This window comes from Dama dama, chromosome 13 (genome assembly GCF_033118175.1).
Source record: "Dama dama isolate Ldn47 chromosome 13, ASM3311817v1, whole genome shotgun sequence".
Taxonomy (NCBI): domain Eukaryota; kingdom Metazoa; phylum Chordata; class Mammalia; order Artiodactyla; family Cervidae; genus Dama; species Dama dama.
The window spans coordinates 64,627,214-64,652,456 of record NC_083693.1 but is presented as its reverse complement, the minus strand read 5'-3'; the positions used below and the strand labels follow the sequence as shown (position 1 = coordinate 64,652,456).

The following is a 25,243-nucleotide window of genomic DNA, read 5'->3' as shown; positions in this document are numbered from 1 at the left end:
AGCCCATAGCATTCCTAACTGCTACACTGGATGAAGCTGCCTACATATTGCTACAAATTCCACAGCCAATATGGGAAAAGTTCACAGCCTGCCTGGGGTGAGTAGGGGATGAGATAAAGGGGTTTGTGGCCACAGGATTACTCGTCCTTTCATGGCAGTGCAGGAAGGAGACAGTTTTTGAAATAGGGATGTCAAGGCCAGGGCTTCCATGGTGGCTCAGCAGTAAAGAATCTGCCTGCCAATGCAGGAGATGTGGGTTCGATCCCTGGGTGGGGAAGAGTCCGTGGAGAAGAAATGGCAACCCCTTCTAGTATTCTTGCCTGGGAAATCCCATGGACAGAGGAGCCTGGAGGGCTACAGTCCATGGGGTCGTAAAGAGTCGAACACAACTTAGCGACTAAACAGCAACAAAAACAATATCAAGGCCAACACGGAGCTTGGCTTAGTGCCCCTTATCAGAGAAGGGCCGGCAGACCTCCCATGGCTCTCCTATTCCAGCCCAGCTCAAAGCCTGTGTGTTCCACGAAGCCCTGCTGCCTCCAGCCCTTGCTGGCCGAGAGTCCCTGTCCTCTAGCTGGCATCCCCCATGGTCGTGTTTCCCATGGTGATCACGTCCCCCTGGCTGGTAGGGGGGGTACTGACTGCAGTGCGCTGACCGCGAATGTTCAGATTTGGAGTCACAGAGCAGGGTCCAGGTCTCAGCCTTCAGCAGGCAGCCCTGTGTTTCAGGTGAATTAGTGTCCTCTGCCCTTCCATTTCCTCATCCACAGATCCCATCAAATGTAGTGAAAAGAGATGAACACATGTAACGTGCAGTGCTCAGTAACGCATGGTGGTTAGGTGACCCAAGGGAGGTGCTCCAGAGGTTCCCCACCTTTTTGGGCAAAGGGAGGAAGTCTAGCCCTGCCAGCACACACCTGCTTGCTCACGACCTGCTTTTTCCACAGCCTCCTGGCTCTCCTGGACCACTAATCTTGGACTTGGGGTCCTCTGCAGTTCCCATCATGACCACTAGGTGGCAGGTGACTCTGCACGTGAGTTTTGAAGCTGGGCAGTTCTCTTTGGGGAGAGTGTGCTCCTGATGGAAAAAGCTCATTGCCTCTCTTAAGATATTATTAGCTCAGCATGGCCAGCTGTCAGCCAGTGTGCAGAGGGGATGTGGGTAAAGGAATCTATGAGGGTGCTTCTGGGAGAGTTTGTATTTTGAGCTGGCTCCAGCCAGGTGCCCAGCAGCTGCCTGGGTCTCCCATCAGTCCTGTAACTGCCCAGAGTGATGGACGCTGCAGAAGGTGGGAGGGGAGAAAGGCGCCAGGGTCCCATCGGCCCAGTGTCCAAGTACTCTCTGCTTGGTGCAGGAAGTCCCTGATCTCTCACTCTCTAAAACCCTGCTACAAGAAACTGGGACTCTCTCCCTGGTTTTTGTCAAATTACAGCATGTGAAACCAGTTGGAAGAACATGGAGGTCTTATAAGGCTTCAGGCGAGTTCAGATCTGTCCAGCCTGTGAAACACAGGAAGGTGGAAGCCTGTTGCAACTCTCCTCCTGCCTCCAGCTGCTTCTTCAGAAGGCTGGAGTGCCCAGATGGTCTGAAAACCCAAATGTATTCCCACGTCTTCCCTTTCCCAAGCCACAGAAGTTAAGTAGCTTGCCTGAGGTCTCCAGCCAGTCAGAGGCAGAACTGGGACCAAAATCCAGCCTCCAAACTGCTCTATTTTCTATACTCTGCGTTAGTTTTCCTCGTGTGTGTGTGTGTGTGTGTGTGTGTGCGCGCGCGCTTAGTCCCTCAGTCGTGTCCAACTCTTTGCAACCCTTTGGACTGTAGCCCGCCAGGCTCCGCTGTCCATTGGATTTTCCAGGCAAGAGTACTGGAGTGGGTTGCCATGCCCTCCTCCAGGGGATCTTCCCAACCTAGGGATCCAATCCAGGTCTCCTATGTCTCCTGCATTACAGGTAGATTCTTTACCCCTGAGCCATATGGAGTAATTGAAGTTCTCAAGAGTAGGGACTTCCTGGAGCCTGCCCCTAGTTCGGGCATGTCTGACTCTGCAGAGCACCAGGGGTGGGGACCTGCCAGCAGGGACTGAACCCAGGCCCTCGGCAGTGAGAGCGTGTTGTCTTAACCACTGGACCACTAGGAAATTCCCAGGCAAGCCCCTCTTTCTACTGTACTTCCAAGCCTTCGGTGATGTGGAGCACCCTTTGGGCCACCACCCGGTGAAGACAGGAGAGTAAAGCGGGGGAGACCCAAGAACAACCCCACCCCCTGGCCCCCCAGGGCTCTGTCGCCTGCTCTTGAGCCCAGATACGTCTAGATGGAAGTCTGTTGATTGGCAGACTTTACCCATTCTGGAGACCCCCAAATTGTCCTGCCAGAGTCCAACGCCTGTGAGGCTGGGCTGTCCTGGGTACTGTGACCTCCCACTCTGGCTCTGGGAGTAGGAACAGAGAGAGGAGCAAGAGGGCATGCATGCCACCCAGTCCACCTCCTGCCATTTTTCCTTCCAGCAAACACCCCACAGAATTCCTTAGAAATTTCCCCATGGTGCCAGAGGTGGGGCAGGGGGCCCTGACTCTTAAGTCTGTAAAGGGGTAGTGGGCAGGGTATCCAGGCAGTGTTTTGGGTCAGAAACAGTGACCCAAGTTTAAGATCTTTATGTATTTATTTGTATTTGGCTTGTCTCAAAAATACTTCATATCGCCATGTACATAAAATAGGTAGGCAACAAGGATTTACTGTATATCACAGGGAACTTTAGTCAATATCCTGTAATAGCCTATACTGGAAAATAATCTGAAAAAAAAAATACATAAAACTGAACGACTTTGCTGAATACCTGAAACTAACACAACATTGTAAATCAACTATACTGCAGTTAAAAAAACAGTGCTTACTGAAGCCCTAAAACAGACTAGCTCTCCTGCCCACAGGATTCCAGCTTTCCCACCTGAACCCCCTCTGTGGGTTTCAGGAAGAAGAAGGATCTCAGGAAGTTATGGCAGGATTGAGTGGGGGGCGGTTCATGTCCATAAGTAGAGGGTAGTTGGGCCAAGGATGTCCCTGGCCTGTCCCCGCTCTATGCCACCATGCCTGGAGTATAGCCCTACTTGGCAGCAAAGATTGAGGCTATGGATGGAGCAGGAGTCACTGTGGCCAGGGCATGGCTGACCACTGCCCTGGAACTGGCCGGCCAGGGCTCAGACCCAGTGCAGAGCCCCACAGCCTCGCTCCATCCTTCCACTCCGCAAAGGGCTTTCCCTGACACTGTCTCTAAGACCCCCACAACAGTCCACAGGGCTGGGCCAGTCCTCTGTGGCTTTACATGCTCCCCTGAGCTGCCAAAAACTCACAGGACTAGACACGTCATACTGTCACCCCAGAGACCAACACGGGCTAAAAAGGCAAACAGATGCAAAGAGGGCCAGCTTATCTCAAGAACCACAAAGCCCAAAGGGGCCACCGGGGGCCTGAGAGTCTCTCTCCATCCTTTGGGGGTGATGTCTCAGAGGGCGGCTCAGGGCTCCCTCAGAGCTGCTATCTGGGCTGGCTGCCCTCAGGGATTCTTGGTGGAGGGGTGGCCGAGGCTAAGTGGGTGGAAGGAAGTGATGGGAAGGAGGAAAGGGAAGGGAAAGTGAGGGTGTGACGAATTACACTCCCACCCTCCTCATCCAGGAGAGTGCATGGCCTCTTGTCCACAGCATTGCTCTCTTCCTATCAGCACTGGATGAGTGGCAGCCTGAGAGTCCCCAGGGCCAGCCCTGTCTAAGAACTTGACCATCTTTCCCTTATCGTTTATACTGCCAGCAATGGTTGTTCCCTCTGCGAAGACAGCCTTTTGTCCTTCTTTATCTGACTGGTCGCTGTTTATCCTTCAGTGCTCAGCTCAGACATCACCTCCTCCAGGAAGCCTTCTCTGATTGCACAGACTTAGTACTGTGCTCTGGTGCCCTCAGGGCCTCCCTTGACAAGCCTTGGTGACGAGGTCTCTTTACTGGCCCAGCTCCCCTGCTAGTCTGTGAGCTCCCCCGGGATAGGGACTGTGTTAGGTACCGTGTCGTGCCCCAGGAATCTGGTATCCAGGAAGTTTGGGTTGAGCTGCCCAGCGAGCCCCTGGTGAGGCTGGGTCAGGGGTGGGTGATGGGCCCCGGGAGTCCGGAGATGGGTCTGGCACAGTCACTCACCCTCCCCCAGCTGCAGGGCGGGATCCATGAGCTCCATCATGTATTCCACGTTGAGAAGCATCTCTGTGAGGTTGCTGCGGGCCAGGACATACATGAGCACCGGCAGGAAGTCGTCTGCCCCGTAGGGCTTCCCTGGGAGAGGAAGGAGGTGGAAGGTGGTGAGTGCCAGGCTCTCCTTGGGAGCTGCTCCCTGCCCAGGGCAAGGATCAGTGGTTTGCTGGGTGGGTGGGCGGTGGTCACCCCAGAAGAGGAAGCTTCCTGTTTTCTCCTGACTCTCAGGACATGGGGCGAGCCTAAGATCAGCCTCATCAGAAGGCCTGAGACACAGCCTGGGTTTTGGAAGAAGGAACCGAGAAAGGTGCCCTCTGCTGGGTGGGCAAGACCAGCCCCTTCCCTTTTCCCAGCTCTTCCCCTCCACCCTCTTCAGTCAAGATCAGGTCACATTTCAAGGACCCACCCAGGAGCAGCTGTCTGTCTCAGATGGATGTCTTCTGGGAAGGCTCCCTGTCTCTGTGACCACGTCTCCCTGCCCACCTGCAAAAGCGAAGCCCTCCCTCGACCAGATGCCACAAGGCCTGAAGCTCCCCCTCCAAACTGCATTCTTTGGGCTGTGGGGTCAGTCATGTCCGACTCTTTCATGGACTGTAGCCTGCCAGGCTCTTCTGTCCCAGGGATTTTCCAGGCAAGAATATCTGGAATGGGTTGCCATTTCCTCCTCCAAGGAATCATCCTGACTCAGGGATCGAACCTGAGTCTCTCTGGCAGTTCCTGCATTGGCAGGTGGATTCTTTTACTGCTTAGCCACCTCAGTGGGAAGCCCGTCTTTTGGGTTAAGCAGTGCCCTTTCCTGAGGGTTTCTTCTAAAACATAAATACCTCTGAAAGGAATAATCCATCGCTACTGCTTTGTGTGGGTGGGGCGGGGTTGGGGGGCTTCCCTGGTGGCTTAGATGGTAAAGAATCTGCCTGCAATGCAGGAGACCCAGGTTTGATCCCTGGGTCAGGAAGATCCCCTGGAGAAGGGAATGGCAACCCACTCAGTATTGTTGCCTGGGAAATCCCATGGACAGAGGAGTCCGGAGGGCTATAGTCCATGGGGTCGCAAAGAGTCGGACACGACTGAGCGGTCAGGGTGTGGTGGCCTTGAAAGGTGCTTTCTTGGAGCTACTCACATAGACACACACACACACACACACACACACACACACTCTTTGTGGAAAGTGTTCCTGGGCTCAGAGCTCCTGACATGCCTTGGGGAAGCAGCCAGGTGGAGGTGGGCCTCAAAGATGCCCTGAGAGCCTGTCATGGTTTTTGAGAGACCGAAATGAGAAAGAGAATACAAAAGTGCTTCAGTGCCCACAGGGTGCAGTGGAAAAGTGAGCTATTACTGACATCTCTCTTCTGCTTTCTGAGGTGGCCTCAGTTTTTCCACCCGTAAAATGAATTGGTTGGTGGAGCTGGTAACACCCAGCGTTGAAAAATAAGAGTCAGACCCAGGGCATGAATCTCACTCCTTACCAGCTGTGTGACCTTGAGCTAACTGCTCTACCTCTCTGAGCCTGCATTTCTGGTCAAGTGTGAACGGACACAGATAGCATGATGCCCTATGAGGTTTTGGTGAGAATTCTGTGAAATGAATTACAGCGGGATGCTCCGACACTGCCTCCACGGAGATGCCCACTAAGGAAGAACACTGTTCCTCTTTTTCCAGGTCTGTGTTCGGAGGCTCTCTGGTCACTTCTTTCAAGTTTCCTGTGTCTCTGTGCGCAGGATCAGTCAGTTTCGGACAAAGTCTTTCATAACCTTTCTGAGCCTGAGACAACTGAAGATTTCCAGGGGACATAATACTTTGTGCCAGGAGTTTGTTTTTCACGTTGATAACTTAGAATTCTTGGAACATGGGAGATTCTTTTCTTGTTTGATTTATGAATTAGGGAACAAGGTGTGTCTGGCAACACGGATGTGAAACAGTCTGGTGCCCTTTGGAATTCACCTATAACTCATGCTGATTGAAATTTTACTCTGCCTCCAAGAATATCATTTTTTTTTCTTGGTACTGTATTATTGGGTTGGCCACAAGACGGTGTGGAAACACCTGAACGAACTTATTGGCCAACCCAATGATAACTCGCCAAACACAATAATCAGGAAAGTTTATTTCGTTGAGCAGTGGTTCTCAACCAGGGAGATTCTGCCCTTTGGGGCCACTTGGCAATGTCTGGCGTTGTTTTTGCTACTGGCATACAGTACTGGCCTCCTGGGATGCTGCTAAAAACCTACAGCCCTCATAGGAAGGAATTACTCAGTCCCCAAAGGTCTACAGCGCCAAGGTGAGAAAACCTGCTTGAGGGGACAGCGACATTCAGCCAGAAGGACTGTCCAGCTCTGGCCCGAGGTCTGAGGACTTAAGAGAGAAGGGGAAGGGACCCTCCAGACTGCGGCCTCAGGCTTTGCCCTTTTCTCCTTGTCCCCACGCTCTTCTTGAGAATCTCGGCTGCCCCTCAGGAAGGGCTCTGGGGCCCATCTCCTTGGTTCCCACGGTTTTGTGTTCAGCAGCCCCATGCAGGGGTCTCTTTAGACCTCATATCTCTTTGTCCCTCCACCTACCCATGAGCAACTTCCCCTCTGTCTCCGCAATGCACAGAGAACGGGAGGCAGGGTGTGTGGAGGAGATGGTGCTGGCTAAGTGTGAATGAATGAATGCTGAGCTCCCACCAGGACCTCAGAGCCCGAGCCTGGCGCTGACTCAGACGGGCCTCTGCACAGGCTCCAGGAGTCCTTCCCACCCCAGGGGGAACTCAGAAGGACAACTTCCAACTCAGGATGGCATTCTGCCACCCACTGCCACACTCTGAAGAACATCCTACTGTGCTGAATCGCAGCTGAACGCCACGGGCGCTTTCACTATTCTGCGCCTTCACACACGGTTCCCTCTGCCTGAGCCGCCCTCCCTTCCTTCCTTTTCCTTACTAACTTCTCCTTGTCTTCCCACATCCTCAATAGATGGTTCCTGCTCTAGTGTCCAGGCCTTTGACTGTTTCAGAGCCTGCCCTTCTTGTGAGCTGTGAGCTCCCTGAAGGCAGGGATGGAGGCTGTGTGAGCTTAGGAAAATCACTTAACCTCTCTGAGCCTCTGCCCCATCACAGCATTTCCAGCCTCCAGCACAGGGCTTGGGGTCTAGGACACCAACAATGAGCTGGCCCCACATGTCCTCCCACAGTTGGGGTCATGGTGGAGGTTACTAGGATCCATTATGGGCCTTAGACAGTGGTGTGCTGGGAATGCTCAACAACGGGCTCTCCGAAGGAAAAAAGCTCTGCTTTGCAGGATTTGTCAATTTTCATGGCATAAATATTTCCCCCATGGCCAACTTCAAGCTACCAACATAAACGTGGAGCAGGGAAGAGAGGCAGATGACTAGCTTCAGTGAGATGGTTCGTACCATCACTGACTTAGCACACCAGTGGCTTTGGATTCATCACGTCCAATCTCACCATGAGGAAACTGAGGCTCAGGGATATAGAAATTTGCTCCAAGTCCCATGGTTGGTTAGTAGAATCTGGGTCTCTCTTCTCTGATGTGGTGAGAAATAACCACACAGGCTCCCTGACCTGAGAGCTCCTTGTGGACAAACACAACTTTTAAGCATCATTTAAAGGCACTGGCTTCCAGCCAATATCCTGGAGCTAGTTAGTGCTGCATTCTCCTTCTTAAAAGCCTGGAGCCCAAGGCGTAGGGCTCGGGGCTCAGCCCTGCACACAGCGGGGCCTCAAGTGATAGGACTGAGATGCTGGGGGCACAGTTGTAAAACAACTGGTCTGTGATGAGAACATCTGTCTTGGGTGGATCACAGATCAGTCCATCAAGCTGTGCCTCTGAGAGGCCCGCTGGGCTGCAGCCTGCATTTCCTGCTGATTCTGGCTTTCTTTTTTGCCAAAGTCACATCTGTTTTCCATCTGTAGATGTTGCAGGGAGCTGATTACATTTTGAAGAGCTGGCTGGGGGTCTTATGCATGTTTTCATCAGCTGGGAGGTTTTAGAGAAGAGTTCTGACAAAAACACGCTGAAGCTGCACGCCTGGGTCACACAAACCACGAGGACTAGAAGGCCCCTGTCTCAGCCACTGAACCAGCTGTGCTTTCTGGGGTCACGCCCTCTGAGCCTCACTTTTCTTATCTGCAAACCAGAGATATTAGTAATAACAAAACGTAGTCTGTGACTCAGAGCCCTGGTGACAGCGAATGAGTGGCTGGATTAAAAACAAAGTTCTGTCTTCTAGGAAGCATTTTCTAAAAGAGAGGTTGGCAAATTTTTTTTCTGTAAAGGGCTGTGCATGCTAAGTCGCTTCAGTCACGTCCAACTCTTTGTGACCCTCTGGACTGTAGCCCGCCAGGCTCCTCTGCCCATGGGATTCTCCAGGCAAGAATACTGGAGCGGCAATTCCAGAAAAATAAATGACCCAATCAAAAAATGGGCCAAAGAACTAAACAGACATTTCTCCAAAGAAGACATACAGATGGCTAACAAACACATGAAAAGATGCTCAACATCACTCATTATTAGAGAAATGCAAATCAAAACCACAATGAGGTACCATTACACGCCAGTCAGGATGGCTGTTATCCAAAAGTCTACAAGCAATAAATGCTGGAGAGGGTGTGGAGAAAAGGGAACCCTCTTACACTGTTGGTGGGAATGCAAACTAGTACAGCCGCTATGGAAAACAGTGTGGAGATTTCTTAAAAAACTGGAAATAGAACTGCCATATGACCCAGCAATCCCACTTCTGGGCATACACACTGAGGAAACCAGATCTGAAAGAGACACGTGCACCCCAATGTTCATCGCAGCACTGTTTATAATAGCCAGGACATGGAAGCAACCTAGATGCCCATCAGCAGATGAATGGATAAGGAAGCTGTGGTACATATACACCATGGAATATTACTCAGCCATTAAAAAGAATTCATTTGAACCAGTCCTAATGAGATGGATGAAACTGGAGCCCCTTATACAGAGTGAAGTAAGCCAGAAAGATAAAGAACATTACAGCATACTAACACATATATATGGAATTTAGAAAGATGGTAACGATAACCCTATATGCAAAACAGAAAGAGACACAGAAATACAGAACAGACTTTTGAACTCTGTGGGAGAATGTGAGGGTGGGATATTTCAAAAGAACAGCATGTATACTATCTATGGTGAAACAGATCACCAGCCCAGGTGGGATGCATGAGACAAGTGCTCGGGCCTGGTGCACTGGGAAGACCCAGAGGAATCAGGTGGAGAGGGAGGTGGGAGGGGGGATCGGGATGGGGAATACGTGTAAATCTATGGCTGATTCATATCAATGTATGACAAAACCCACTGAAATGTTATGAAGTAATTAGCCTCCAACTAATTAAAAAAAAAAAAAATACTGGAGCAGGTTGCTATTTCTTTCTCCAGGGGATGCTCCCCATCCAGGGATTAAACCTGAGTCCCTTATATCACCTGCATTGGTGGGCAGGTTCTTTACCACTAGTGCCGCCTGGGAAGCCCTGTATAGGGCTGGATAGTAGATATTCTAGTTCTGTGGGCCACATGGTGGCAGAGGATGAGATGGTTAGATAGCAACACTGACACAGTGGGCATGAATTTGAGCAAAGGAGATATTCTTCACCAGGAGATAGTGAAGGACAAGGAAGCCTGGCGTGCTGCAGTCCATGGGGTTGCCAAGAGTCGGACACAACTGAGCAACTGAACAACGATAACCATGTGCTCTCTGTCCCGACTATTCAACTCAGCCATTGTATAAAAAGCAGCCAGAGATGCTATGTAACTGAATGGACGTGGCTGCTTCAACACAAATTTATTTATAAAACCAGGTGGTGGGCCAGAGTTGGCCTGCAGACCCCGATCAAGAGGAAAGAATACATCACCTTGTCATAACTGCCCCTCGAAGTGTGCTGACTGGGCTCTTACGGAAAGCGGGTGACTATGCAACAATCCTGGGGCCGCTCAAGACTGTGACCTGCTTTGGCCCTGACCCGCCAGCACCATTCCCACTTGAAGCCACTTCCTTCCTCCAGGAGGCTTTAACCCAAGACCCTCACTCCCCTCCCATTAGGTTCAGTGCCCTTATAACGGGTTTGCTGGCCCTGTCGTTGCAGAATATGGGAAAACAAAGACGTGCAAACTCAGAGAGGCCTCCCCTGATGTCCCAACCCAGAAGGGCGAACTCCTTCACACTCCCCAGACCCCTGAGCCAGTTTTATTCATTCGAATAGCCTGTTTCAGCACTGATGGTCTACTTCCAAGGAAACAGGAAGTGCTGGTTCCTTGCTTATCATCTGTTTCTTCCCACTAGAATGGAAGCTTTATGAGGGCAGGGACATACTGTGCTCACTATGTATATCCAGCACCTCAATAGTGTGTGTGTGTGTGCACTCAGTCGTGTCTGACTCTCTGCAACCCCATGGACTGTAGCCCGCCAGCCTCCTCTGTCCATGTTAGTTTCCCAGGCAATAATACTGGAGTGGGTTGCCACTTCCTACTCCAGGGGACCTTCCCGACCCAGAGATCGGACCCGGGTCTCTTGCGTCTCCTGAATTGGTAGGTGGATTCTTTACCACTGCGCCATCTGGGAAGCCCCCTCAACAGCAGTGGATATTTAATAAAAACATTCACTGAATGAACATCATTTATCTCACTGCACGGTTGTCACTTGTTGAATGCTCCGTGTCTTCCACTTGAGTTGTGACCATCCTAAAAACAGGCGCTGGGTTTTCCTGTTAACATTCATATTGCCAGTAAGTGTCTGTTGAACTGTTGAATGAATGAATTTATCTGATAAAAACACAGGATGGCAGGAAGTAGAGAGCATCTAGAACAGGAGGTTTTAAACTAACTTTTGCTGTGGAAGCCTTTGGTTAAGGGGTGTTTTATACAGAACTTGGCTTCTCTGGTTGATCAGAGACAGACAGCAGTGCTGGCCTCCTACTTCCTTTCCTCTCCCCTGCAAGATGTCCCCAGCACTTCGAGAGTTCTGGGACCAGTCTGAAAACCACCAGTCCAGTCTGAACTCCCAGCTGCACAGATGGCAGAGCTAGAGCCCCAGGCAGGGAGGTACCCTATGGCCTGTGGCTGACGTGAGACGAGAAGCCAGCCTCTCTCCCGCTGAGCTTCCCAAAGCGACCCTGCTAGGCTGTTTGTGCTTTCTGCAGACGCTGCTTACGTCTCAGTTCTGCTTTGAGCAACACCACATCCTTGAGGAAATTGCTCTGGCCTCCTGAGTTCCTCTTTAGGGAGCTCAGCCCACAAGGCAGTCGACCACACAGGCTGTGGGTGTAGAGACCCGAAGCTGAAAGTCCCAGCCTGGCTGGAAAACGTTATGAGGCTACTGTAATTGGTTGTGGCCTATCTGAGGTCATCTCTGACCTGAGGGTGCCCTGGAGAGGCAGGGGAACACGGCAGTTTAGCACAGGACCTGGATCCAAGTCCCAGGGTCAGCACTCACTCGCTCACTTGTGACCCTCAAGTGAGCTCAAGTTCAACCTTGCCACGCCTCAACTTCCCTGACTATAAAATGGGGATAACAACAGCATCCGTGCCTCATGTGGGTGGTTGTGATGTTTCAGGAATAAGACAGAATGTTGTTATTGCTGCCGTTTAGTCACTCAGTCCTGTCCAACTGTCTAAAACCCCATGGACTGTAGCCCTCCAGGCTCCTCTGTCCATGGGATTTCCCAGCCAAGAATAGTGGAGTGGGTTGCCATTTCCTTCTCTAGGGGATCTTCCCTACCCAAGGATTGAACCCACATCTCCTGCATTGGGAGGTGGATTCTTTACCACTGGGCCACCTGGGAAGCCCAAATAAGACAGAAAGTGATTAACATGGTACCTGCTGGGTTACTGGACAGTGAGAAATGTTAGACATGGTTATTATACAAGACAGGAGGGTAATGTGGCTTCTAATCCTCAGTGGCACTAGTGATAAAGAACTCGCCTGCCAATGCAGGAGACCATAAGAGACATGGGTTCGATTCCTGGGTCGGGAAGATCCCCTGGAGGAGGGCATGGCAACCCATTCCAGTATTCTTGCCTGGAGAATCCCATGGACAGGGGAGCCTGGCTGGCTATGGTCCACAGGGTCGCAGAGAGTCAGACACAACTGAACAGACTTAGCACGGGGTCCTCAGAATGTGACATCTTAGAGGTCCTGAGCCCCATTTCTGGTGTGGGGCATAAAAACAAGGTTGTTCTTTGCTTCCAGGCCAGGCACATAGGTTCTCTGTCTGCCTACGTGTCTCTCTTCTGTTACCTGCATGTCAATGCCTAGGGGACTTAGAAAGCCTCCCCCAGCCTGGATCCCTGAACGACTATGTGGCATGAAGCCCATGCCCCGCTCCTCTATCCAACTGGAACTACATGTGTGAGAAATAAATTTGTATTGAGTTAGAGATTGCAGCGTTTATTTGTTACAGCAGAAAGTATTTCCTTAACTAATTATCTATTTACCTACCTGTCTATAACTATTTCAAAGAGACCAGATAGAAATCTACCACAATACTAATCATCTTTTTCTACAATAAACATTAGTGACGTTTGTCATCAGAAATCAGTTTAGAATTTTTTAACATAGATTTTTAAAAACCCACAGCCTGCCCTTTCCTCTCTGTCTTTTCTACCCTCGGTAGATGTCACAGGCCTGTTGTTCCACACGCCCGGGGTCTCCCTAAACCAGCTACACAGACTATTGCAGGAGGAGGAAAAAGCAGCGGCTTGGCCTTCACTGCCCTCTGGGATGCTGCCTGCTCTTTACCTATATTAGGAGAAGGTTCCTTGTATTCTTTTAAAAATAGTCCCCATATTTGCATACACTGTATTCCTCTTTTCCTTCCCCCTCCTCTTGTGGAGGAGTTCTCGGACTTGAAGCTATTTCTCCCCAACAGCAAGGTCAGTCTTGAATGTCTGATCTTAGATACCGAAGAGGTGGCGACTGCTTGTTTATCAAAGTAATGGGAGGGATGATTCTAGAATTTCTAACTGCTCTCACCAGGCCTCGTGCAGTCTGCTCCTGGCTGCAGAAAGGAGGGCCAGGTCGATCCAAAGCCATTTATCTCCATGAACTCTCCACTCTGCCTGACACGGGCCCTAAACCAGCTTCACTGGAAGAAGTACTTGATCGGGATTTATGAGTTCTGGGATCTGTTCCCACGATGGCTGCCCAGTACAGTGCTGGAGGCACAGGCTCTGGAGTGAGGAAATCCCAGCCTGGAATCCAGGCCCATCCATATCACAGGCATTAACAGCAACTACATTCTGGAAAAGAAGGCCTGGCCCATGATCCCAGGATCTCAAGTCTCCAAGTTCCATCTTTTCCCCCTGTCCTAGCACATTGCCAGCAGCCATGCCTGGCGGGTACCAGTTACTACTGCCAGCATTGTGTAATGGGAAAAACAGGTGGGTGGAGCTTCCTCCCTGGACTTGAGGGGCTGGGGCAGGGTGTGGGGTAGGGGATGTGGGCTGGTGGGGAGAAGGGCTTTTTTCTGCTAAGAGCAGGTCAGTGGTGAAGGCCAGTAGCACTCAAGCTAGACTTGTGCCCTCCACGGGGTCGCTGATGCCTCCCAGGGCTTCCATGGGGCACTGTGGGTCTGTGGACCACACTCTGAGTAGCAAGGTGCTGGAAGCCTCCAGGCTGAATGGGGATGGGGATCAGGGGAGTCAGAGTGGGGTAGGGAGTGGGGAGCTGGGGTGGATTTGACCAGAAGGCCCGAGGTAGAGGGCCTGGTCCTAAGATCATTGAAGGTCCAAGTCAGAAGAGAATTTAAGAGATCTGGCTGAAAATGTCTCATCAAGAGGAAACATCTGACAAACACAAAATGCAGAACTTTCATGACAAAGAAACAATGAGGTGGGGGGTGGGGAGGAAAAAGCTGTATTCCTTAAAAACGTCAATGTCATAGAAGACAAAGAAAGGCTGTGAAGTTCCAGATAAAAGGAGCCAGTGAAATGTGATCCCTGCCCTCCCACTGGATCCTGAGCTGGAGGAGGAAGTGCTAAAGAAAGCCCTGTCAGATCACTGACTGCTTGGAGTACAGAAGGTGCTGTGGAGAAAAACACCGTATTGATGTAAAATTACGAAGCGGACGAGTTTAATGTGGTTATGTGAGGGAATACCCCTATTTTTAGAAGTACTTGGGGTAAAGGGCCAAGCTGTATGTACACCTGCCCTCATATGATTCAGGAAAAAATTACATATGCACAGAGGGTAAAAATGATAAAGCAAACAATGTTTAAGATATTAGCAGTCCACAAAGGGCATGTAGATGTTTCTATTTTAATGTCCTATTCCTGCTCTTGAAGTTTTTGAAGTCTGGAATTATTTCCAAATGAAAGATTTAAAAAAAAAAAAAAACTAAAAAGTTTAGCAGCAGAACGGGTTATTTCAAACAGAATCCCAGATGGAATCCTGTGTATAAAACAGGGACCAGCAGGGCTGCCCGGGGCAAGCCCAGCCTCATGTCCCTTTGGTGGGCCCTGGGATGCCCACTTTGGAAACCACTGAGTGGGCTCAGCCTCCATGTTTTGGGGGAACATGGTGAGAAGGTAGTCATTCCTGCAACCTCTCATCCACTGGACGCTCATGCACACATCGGGTCGCATCTGAGCCTCAAAACAGTCCCAAGAGAGGTGTTCCCAGCCCCCTTGTAAGTGAGAAAATGGAGGCTCTGGAAGATTAGTACCTCCTTGGGGCCCGAGCCATACAGGTATTTGTTTTCCAGGTCCTCTCCCAATGCCCTGCATGGCAACCTGAGAGGCTGGTGTATCATCTACATTTTATACACAAGCAGACGCTCCATGAGATTCAAGTCCAAGGCTACAGCACCGAAGCTGGGTTCAAATGCGTGTCCTTGAATGAACCCCCACATCCCTGCTCTTCTCTTCACCTGCATCCTCCCAGGTGAAGAGGCTGAGGCCCCGAGTGGGGCAGCCCAGGCCTGCTCCGGGCACAGGGGAGACAGGAAGTCCACTGGTTCAATGGCCAGTGCTCAGGCAGCAATGGCTACCTGAACAGAAAGCCATCTGCTCCCGGTGGAGCTGTTTCTGGTGGGAAATCTTCACACGGAGCCATGAACCCGCCCTGAATTTCTGCCTGGAGCTGGCTTCTCAATCAGCAGGGATATTCCTGTCTCCCTGCAACCCCAGCTCCACCCCTGCCAGCAAGGGCCAAGGACAAGGACCTTCTTCTTCTTCCTCACATTTAGCTTTTCCCTCCCCCATTCCCTGCTCGCTGCTAAGTTTTCAGTAAGTAAATTCACTCTCAGCAAAACTCATGGTGTTTGAAGTCACTGCCAAGACACTGGGTGTTCAAGCTAAAGGTTTCTGAGTCAATGGGGGACTTGCTGAGGATGCAGCTGCCCTTTACAGGCCCAAAGCTGCCTCCTTGATAACATCCCAGGGTCTCTAGAGCCCTTGGCCCTGACTTTGCCCCAAGCCCCCGCACGGCAGGGAGAATGGCTGCCCAAACGAGAAGCTCAGATGGGGCGGAGGGTGGGGGAGTGGAGGTGGGGAGATAGGGAATTGTCCTTGGCAAGTGCCAGCCACTGGGCTGCATGCAAACTGCAGGCTCATCTAACTCCCACAACACCCCCATAAGGTGGGTGTAGTTGGGCCCATTTAACACGGGGGAAGCTGAGGCTCAGAGCACTGACATAACCTTGCACCATACCCCAATCTCACACACACACTTTCATTTGGTCTGTGGCCAAACTGGCCTGCCCTTCTCCAAGACAGATGCATAACCCCTCCCTTCAAACAGCCATCATTGGGCAAGACCGCTAGGCATCATGTGTGGCAGGCTGACATTTTACACATGCTATTATTTCTAATATTTACAAGTGACCAAGTGTGGCTTCTGAAATGTCAGGGTCTGAGTTTCACCTCTTTGTAAAACAGCTTCCAGAGAAGAGGGAACTGGGTCCTATAAAGGAGTTAAGTAAATCATTCAAGGTCACACGGGTAGTAAGTGACAGATCAGGAATTTGAACCCATCTGTATGGCTATAGAGGTAACAATCCTTCCATTCTCCCTTTCCATGGCTGTCATGTACAGTTACACAAGTTGCATACTGTACAAGGACATCCAGCTGAAGGGGTAATCAGGGGATGAAATGCAGCCAACATTCTGTTCACTAAGGTATGCACCACGGTGCAGTGATGCCTGTCCTTGTCTTCCTGGAGCAGTGCTGTGGTAAATTGATTAAAAGTGATCCCAGTGATTCCCTTCTCTACATATGGACCCCTTGCTTTGTTCCTTTGCAGGTCTTCTCAGCATGAAGCGAAGTCTAGTTCCTCACCCTTTAAATCTGGGCTAGTCTTGTGACTCAGTGAGTCAGTGAAATGGTTCACCGTGGCACTGTGCTTGTTCAAGTCCAGGCCGAGAGACTTTGCAGGCTGCACTTGCCCACTTGGATCCCAGCTACCACCGTGGGCACAAGCTTGGGCTAACCTGCTGCAGAATTAGAAACACGTGGCCCAGTCACCCCCTTTCCAGACCGGTCAACAACCAATCAACCACCCAACCTATAAGCAGGACCATCTTAGCCCACCCAGCCTTCAAGTGACCCCTCACACGGACCCTCAAGCCAGCCCAACCAAGCTCAAGTGCACCTGACCAGATCAGCGTAAATGCCCAGCTGACTTCTGTAACTGATTTCTGTGGCCATTAAGAGCTGAACTGTATTCTTTCAAAATCCGTATGTTGCAGACCTAGGCCTCAGTGTAGGGGACCTTATTTGGATATTAGGTCTTTGCAGATCTAATTAGTTAAGATGAGGTCATCCTGGAGGAGGGTGGGCCCCTAATCCAGCATGACTGACATCTTTATAAAAAGGGGAAATTTGGACACAGACACACACACAGACAGCATACCATGCAAAGGCTGGAGTGATGCTGCCACAAGCCAAGAACTCCCAGAAGCTAGAGGAGAGGCTTGGAACATGTCCTTCCCACAGCCTTTAGAGGGAGTAGGGCCCTGCTGATACCTTGATCTCAAAATGCCAGTCGCCAGAACTGTGGGCCAACACACTTCTGTTGTTTAAGTTACTAGTGTGTGGAACTGTGTCACGGCAGCCCTAGGAAACAAAGGTAGTGCCTTTCCCTAATCCATACGGAGGCACAGTGTGGGCTGGCTTCCTTGCCTGCTTCCAGTGTGGCTGCCAATCACGGTCCTCCTCCCAGACCCCAGGGAGCACAAGAGGTGCCAAGAAGTTCCACGCCTGCCATGCCTACTCCCACCCTAACAGATCTCTGAATCTGGGAAGGCTTCTCCCATGCCTCTCAATGGCTCTGGAGTTCTTGAGGGGAAGGGGTCACAGCCTCACACAGCATTGCTGGTCCAGGGACCCAGAGAGAACATGCAGCCCGGGGCCCCTCCCGGCTGCCCACCTACCTGGGTTGCCGAGGGCCATGGAGTCGTAGATGAGCTTACAGGTCTTGAGCAGGATGGAGATCTTCTTCTCGGGCGAGTAGGCCTTGTGCATGCTGGAGAACTTCTGTAGGATCTTCTCCATGACGGGCACCTCCGGCACGCTGGTGGTCACGCCCAGGTCAGTGGTAGTGGTGGCCAGGATAACCAGCTGGTTATCCTTGAGCTGCTGCAGCGAGCCGTCCTTGCTGTGGATCTCATGCAGGCATGAGTAGATGGCTTCCTTCAGGGGCTTCAGGACACACTTGTACAAGGCAGACTCCACAATGGCTTCTATAGGTGGGTGAGAGCCAGAGGGTGGGATGAGGAAACCAGCGGCAGGGATCCCGCCCCCAGGTCTTGTTGCCCAACAGCGTGGCTTCCCCATCCCTGGTCCCTGGAAGGGCATACTCACCGCCCTGGCAGGTTTGGCTCACAGTTCTGCCAGGTGAGACTGTATAGTACAGAAAGGCACAATGCTAAGGGCATAGGAGCCCTCTGGGACCCATACGTGGTATCCTAATGCTTTTCACAGGGCCTGGCACAGATTTAACTCTGAAAGGGCTGCCTATTAGTATATAATCTGAAAGGGTCCTATTCACATGGGAGTTGTGCAGTCTACAACCTGTGCAACTGTACCTGGAGGGCCTAAGGGCCCAGTAAATGTTTGACATTTAAAAAATATCAAATGTAAAAAAAAATAAATAAAAAAAATAAAAAATGTCAAATGTAGTAAATGTTTAACATTTAAAAAAAGAGTTACTCTTTTTTTAAAATTAAATATATTATATATATATATATATACACACAATTATTATTATTATTTGGTTGTACCACAAAGTTGGGATCTTTATTTTCCAACCACAAATCAAACCTGTGCCCCTTGCAGTGGAAGTGTGGAGTCTTAACCCCTGGACTGCCAAAGAAGTCCCAGTAGAGTTATTCTTAATATGTATTTTTCAATTACCAGATCCATTTGCCTCTAGTCTTAAAAATACAGTATAGCCAAAACCTGATTCCTCATCATTTGCGTGGCTACCACCTGGACCTGGGCCGTCATCATCTCTTACCTGACATGTCAATAGCCTCCTGCCCTGGCTTCTTTTAGTCCTTTACTCGACATAGCAACGGAGAAGGCAATGGCAACCCACTCCAGTGTTCTTGCCTGGAAAATCCCAGGGATGGCGGAGCCTGGAAGGCTGCCGTCTATGGGGTCGCACAGAGTCGGACACGACTGACGCGACTTAGCAGCAGCAGCAGCAGCAACATAGCAACCAGCATAATCGTGCTCTGCTGTGTTTGATCATGATATTCCTGTGCCCCACTCCCTGGTGGCTCAGAGGTTAAAGCATCTGCCTGCAATGCGGGAAACCCGGGTTCGATCCCTGGGTTGGGAAGATCCCCTGGAGAAGGAAATGGCAACCCACTCTAGTATTCTTGTCTGGAGAAACCCATGGACGGAGGAGCCTGGTAGGCTACAGTCCATGGGCTGCAAAGAGTTGGACACGACTTCACTTTCTTTCTTTCTTTCTTTCATGCACAAAAGAAGCCAAAGCCTTTCCCATGGCCCACAAGCCCCTCTGTGATCTGACCCTGTGACCCCACTCACTCATGACCTTGTCTGCTCCCCGTGTTCATGCTGCTCCAGCCAGCCTGGCCCTCCTGCTATTCTGCCAACCTGCCAGGTTTGCTCCTACCTCAGGGCCTTTGCACCTGCTATTCCCTTTGCCTGGAGGAACACACATAGCTATTTGCATGGCTTATTCCTTCTCTGTTCAAATGCTATCTTATCTAAGAGGCATCCTGATCAGCTAGCAGAGTGAGAATTAGTCATCTCTGATCTCACAGCACTCTGCAACATACATGTCATAATTTTCACTCAACAGATGGATCAACTTAGGCTCTGCTGATGCAGGTCACAGTTAGTTGGGGGCTGAGCAAGGATTTGAACCCAGGTCAACTTGATACCAAGGCAATGCTCAGCTTTGATTGACAGTAGTGAAATATTCTTGGGAAGTCTTTTTGGCTCTACTCAATTCCTGGGGTGGGTGGAGGGGAGGGTCTCGGCTATTGGCCCTGGTAGCAGAGGTCCCAAGTCCTATCCCTGTAGAGAGACACCTGGGCTGCCTTATCTCTGGGAGTGAGGGAGGAGCCCATGTCCCCACAGCTGAGTTTCAGCAGAGGCCAGGTAACCCTGCCATGCACGCCTAAAGCTGGCCCACGTCTGGGCCTGGGGCGGGTCCTGGCTGTCTCGGTCCTCATCCTACAGCCTCCCTCTTCCCCTTTGCTTCTCCAGCCTCTCCCACAGGAGAACACACGACTCCCCTAGCCTCCCTCACCCCTCTCCTGTCTGTCCTTCCAAGTCCTCAGAGCCTCTGCAGCTGGAGGTGTGGTGACTCAGAGGCAGGGACCTGTGGTCAGCTTCCCCACTGCTCCTGGCTCCTGTGTGACCTCAGCCAAGTGCTTTCCCTTTCCAGGGCCTTCCCCTTAATCTATAAAACAAGAGGGTCCATGCCCTCTCAGGTGTCCTCATCTCTGAAGCCACCAGGTCTCCTGCAGAGACTGCCTCTGGCCCTCAGTAGCCACACATATTACTGCTGCTTATGCCGCTAATCGCTCCTAGCGATTTGTCTCCCTAATGAAACCAGGAGCATCCTAAAGGAGGGGGCCGGCCCACTCTCAGGTGGTTGAGGTTCTGCCGTCTAACTGGGCCCATGGGCTGAATTCCGAAGGAAGAGGCAGAACAGCAGAGGGGTTATTCAAGGAAAGGGCAGCCTGTCTGGGGTCGTCCCTGGCTCCCGCCCGCTCCCGGCCCCTGCCCTGGACGCGGACCGACCTAGCTCCTCCTCGGAGTGCAGGGTGGGGTCCACCAAGGCCTTCAGCTCGGTGCTCTGCAGCAGGTAGCTCTTGAGCTGGGTCATCATGGTGCGGATCTCCTGCAGCATCTCGGTGCTGGAGGTCTGGTGGGACATCATCTCCAGGCTGTACACTTTGTAGTCCTGAACCAGGCTGCCGAAGTAGGAGCCCTTGTCCTGGGCCAGCTCCACCACCTTCTTGTACAGCTTGCGGTTGTTGGACAGGAAGGCATTGAAGACACTGCTGAAGCTTGCGAAGCTCAGGCGGTGACGTGCCTTGCCCAGGATCATGGACGGCTTCTTCTTCATGCCGGGGCTGCTGAACTGCTCCAGCTCCTCCTCCGTGCTGCTGGTCGAGTACGAGTCCTGGTCAGCAGCCGAGGCGGGCACACCCAAGCTGTCCGAGAGGGAGGCCAGGGAGCCCTTGAACTCTGGAGCGCTCTGGGGTCGGGCCCCTGCCCGGGCACGCGGGCTCTGATTACCCCCAGCGGGGGAGGCAGGACCTTGGATCTCTCCGGGGGGACCAGGCGTGGGCTTCTCCGCGGCCTCCCCTGCTGCGGAGAGCTCAGCGGTCTCCAGGGGAGTTGGGAGGACCGAGGCCAGCTGCCGGGAGACCCGTTTCTTCCTGGGAGGCGGGACTGGGGCTTGTCGGATCTTCCTCAGAGGCTCTGGCGCGCTGCCTGGGTTACTGGCTTGGGCTGATGTTTCCTGGCCTGGCTCTGTGGTTCTCGGAGGCCTGTCCCCGGGGCTGTCTGAGGTCCGCTGGGGAGGAAGGCGGAGTGGTGATGCCCTGGAAGGACCCCCCGGGCCCCCCTCTGCGGCTGCCCCCCTGTCCGGCTTCCCTGCGCTCTGGTCCTCCAGGGAGACCTTCTCGGAGATGCGGCGCCTGGGGGGAACCGTGGGGAGGCTCTTCTTCGTGGGCACTGGGGGGGCGGGGGCTTGCAAGGGGCTGGCGGCTGCCCCCGGCTTCATCTCTTCCTCCCTGAGAGGGTCCAGGCCTGCGAGGGGGCGTGGGAGCCTCTCACAGGCTGTCATGGGTGGCTGGCTTGGAAGCTCTGGGGGGCCTGGGGCATGGGGTGCCAAGTGGGGGGCGGATGCTGGGGGTGAGGGCGGAAGAGCCTCTGGAGGCTGGAGAGCCGCCGCCGGGGGAGAACTGGGCAAAGGACTGGCCGGGGCGGGAGGAGCAGCGGGAGGAGGCCGGCTGAAGCCCGGAGGGTGCAGGGGGAGTGGCGGGGGAGGGGGCGCCGGACGGCGGGGGGCCCACCGGGAGGTGGGTGAGGTAGCGTCAGAGGTGGGGGGCACCGGGCGCGAGGGGCAGCTTCCAGCGGGGGGCTGGTCGGCCGGCGGGGCACGGCCACAGTCCTCGATGAAAATCGGATTCACAAACCACAGGCGGCCGTTTCCTATGGACAGCTCGATTTCACACGAGCAGTTTTCGGGATGGGCGGTGGACTTGAGGCTGGAGGCAGGGGGCGCTCCGGGGGCTGGGTCTCTTGGGGCTTCTGCTGGACTCCCACCTCCTCGCCGGGGGTTCAGCGAGGAGTCCCAGAAGCCTGTCCGAGAGGAGAGAGGGAGAGGCGGTCAGTCCCTGAAGCCGGGCCCCTGCGTGGACCGGACCGGGTGGTGTTTGCGGGCTGCGTGGGGGCAGGGCCGAGGGAGGGCCCGGTGGCGAGGTGTTTGCTTCACCAGCTCAAAGGTTGTTTTCCCCTCCTGGACTGTTTTAAACCTCTCCCACCACTTCCTGCCTTGGGAGGGGGAAGCCCCACGCTGTCCTCCCCTGCGGTGCCGGGGTGGGGCCAGGACCGCGCCGGTGACAGGCTCCGCGCCTGGGTCCTGTCCCCTGGCATGTGAGAGCCGCCAGAGGGGCACCCATGATCTGGGGTGCCGGCTCGTGTGGGCATGGAGTGGACGAAGCCCAGAGCTCCCGTTGCTGACCAGTCGGGGGCTCTGAGGCAAGTCTCCAGACCTTTCTAGGCCTCAATCTAGAATGGGGTCCCGACAGAGAAGGGACTCTGGGCCTGTTCTTGGCCACTGCAGTTGTCACAGCAGGAAGAATGAACTATGGATGGTGGCCAGTGAGCTCAGACCTGACCCTCCAAGAGGGGGATCGCCTGCCCGCTGCAAAATGATTCCGCCTCTGGTCGATCTCAGGGCTAAAGCAGGAAAATGCCCTCTTGCCCTCAGCTCGGAAAGCTTGAGCTCCCACACTGCTGAGGCCCAGCACACGCCTTTCTCCTGACTTAGCCCATGGCTGAGGCCACCAGAGCAGGCCTTTCCCTCTCCAGGTACTGATGGTCAGAGCCAGGCTTGTTCTGGGTAAGGGGTACGGGATTTCCAAGTCGGGGGTTGACGAGATCACAGGAGGTCCCGACCTTTCGGTATCAAGCCCTCTGGAGAACCAGGTGAAAGCTCAGGATGCTCCAAGAAGGGCCCCAGGAGCACATTTTGAGAACAAGGTCAGAGGGCTGGCAGGTCACTGCGAACTCATTCAAGCAGTCCCTTCTAACTGGAGAGGAATAGGGAACCCACGTCTTGTCCAAGCTGTTAATTTTAGAGATTGATAGTGCCATTTCCTTGTTAATGAGGCCAGGTCTCCAGTCTCTCACCCAAGGCTGTTTACCTCCGGGAAGGAGTCATCAGTAAGTAAATTACCAAAAATAGCATCAAAGACAGTACCAGGAACAAACATGTGCTGGGTCCTGGGTGTGTGGGCTGCTTGCTCTACAGGGACTGTCTCAGGGTTTCTGACCACAGGCCTCGGGTGTAAGTCCTCAGGTTGTCCCCATGCGACAAATGAAGATAAGAGACCCAGAGAGACGAAAGGTCACCAGGTTGGGGAATGAAGGAGCTGGGGTTTGAACTAGGTCGCACTAGTTCTGAAGGCCGGGTGCTGGCCGATGTGTTACATGCGTGGCCGCCCTTCATAGGAACTTGCGACACTTCCCATCCCTGTTGCTCTCCTGGCCTGAGTGAGGGGTGGGGTCAGGGTACAAACACAACAGGTTCTTGACACTGGAATAAAGGAGACATTGCAAGATGGCCGAGGGCAGCCGTGGGTGCGTGTGTGTTCATCCCAAGGGATGGGCACGCTCAGGGGTGTGGGTGTTCACCAGCTTGCTGGCCAAGGAGGTCAGAAACCCGATCAAGGTGAGCAGTGTGTAATTCCAGGACAGCAGGGCTGCTGAGAAGCTGAGACAGTGCCGTGTGCATCCCTCTGGGGTGGGGCCATTGCAGAAGAGCAGAGCGGGGCTCATGGTACAGCCCCTTCGTGGGCAGAGACCCCAGGTCTGGAAGTGCTGCGGCCAGCTGTCTCCACTGTATCAAAGATGACAAACTTTCATGTGACTTTCCAATGTGCACCCCTGCCAGTCACTCCCTGAGGACGTGGGGGGCCCTGCATGGGAGGGTGTGTCTTCAGGCTCTTCCACCATCTCTGGGGGAGGCGGGGGAGGGCTGTTTCTCAAGGCCGCCTGTGCCTTGGGCTTTGCTTTCTTGGGCAGCTACTGACCCCTCCATGACCTGTCCATTCTCCTGGGTACTTTGTTTCCTAGCAAGGAGCAAGCAGGCAGCCAGACTGATGAAGGGACTGGGCAGCAGCCCCATAGGTGAGCTGAGGCTCCCAAGGCTCGCCTCCAAGTTCCCGAAAGACCCTTCCTTTGGGAGAAAGTGCAAGTCACGGGGCAGGCAGTCAACAGAACTGCCCGCCTGTGCCTGGACACTCCCATTACTGCTCACCCAGATCACGGCCATAGCCTGCCTCCGTGTCCCCACTCTGCCTCCAATCCATTCTGCTCCTGGTGGCTCTATGCTGGGCATATCGTAGACCCTTGATTGCTATTTGTTCAGAATCACTTTTGAACTTTTAGCCTGGCATTTATCCCCTGTGGGATCTGACCCTCTACACCTTTCCAGCATCACCTACTGAGTCTCCTCCCCAGCCTCCCTGCTGCTCACTCCTTCCTGAACAGGCCATGGACCGCCCCACCTTTGGGTCTTGGCTAATGTTCCCTCTGCTTGGAATGTTTTTCCCACCCTCTCCACCTGGCAAATTCCTACTCAACCTTCAAGACCCAGGTCAAATGTCACCAGTTTGGTGGAGCTTTTCCTGATACTTTCAGGCCATATCTACACTCCCCTGGCTCCCCAGCCCTGGTGCACACTGATGAGACAGACCAACCCTAGGCCTGTCCTCTGGTTTCATCCTGGGCCTGGGAGGGTGTCTAAAGACAAGAAGTAAAGAAGTGAGAACATGAGAGGTGAAAGGCAAAAAGGAGGGCAAAGAGCTCTGTAAGTGATGGACTACGTCAGACTGCTCACCTCAGGACAGCAGGGGTGGGGGGCATCACATAGAAAAAAAGAACACATTTTCCACCACTCAGATCTGCATTCTTACAAGAGTGGAAGAGACAGCAGGGTTCAGGGAAATAGGTCCAGAGGCTGGGTGACTAGGAACTGCTCCCCTGCCCCTAAGATAGGCCTGGTGGTTATACCCCGCAGGGCAGAGGCCTCAAAGTCAAGGCCACTCTGAAAGGTGGGGGAAGCTGGGACCCAAGGAGCGGCGCCCTGGGGTCTGGGGGCCTATTAGGGAACTCAGGTCTTCATGCTTTTTTTTTTTTTGAAAAAAGGAAGTAGGTAACTTTTTCTGCAGAATGCCAAGGCCAGGGGAGAAGTGGAACGCTGTCATGCAATCATAGTGGTTGGTGCGGCTGTGGGCGTCTGCGCCTAGCGGCACCGGGCCAACCTCCGCTCAGCGGC

The 25,243-nt window shown here is 52.9% G+C and overlaps 1 protein-coding gene across 2 annotated transcripts in view; it reads right to left on the bottom strand.

The window, feature by feature from the left end:
- RIN3 (Ras and Rab interactor 3) overlaps positions 1-25,243 on the bottom strand; it is a 133,354-nt gene that overhangs the window by 6,462 nt on the left and 101,649 nt on the right. For both annotated transcript variants that reach the window (XM_061159320.1, XM_061159319.1), the window contains exons 6-8: positions 20,470-22,041; positions 17,619-17,927; positions 4,180-4,311 (exon numbers count right to left, since the gene is read on the bottom strand). In XM_061159320.1, the coding sequence (XP_061015303.1) occupies positions 4,180-4,311; positions 17,619-17,927; positions 20,470-22,041 (2,013 nt within the window). The remainder of the gene's footprint in view (positions 1-4,179; positions 4,312-17,618; positions 17,928-20,469; positions 22,042-25,243) is intronic.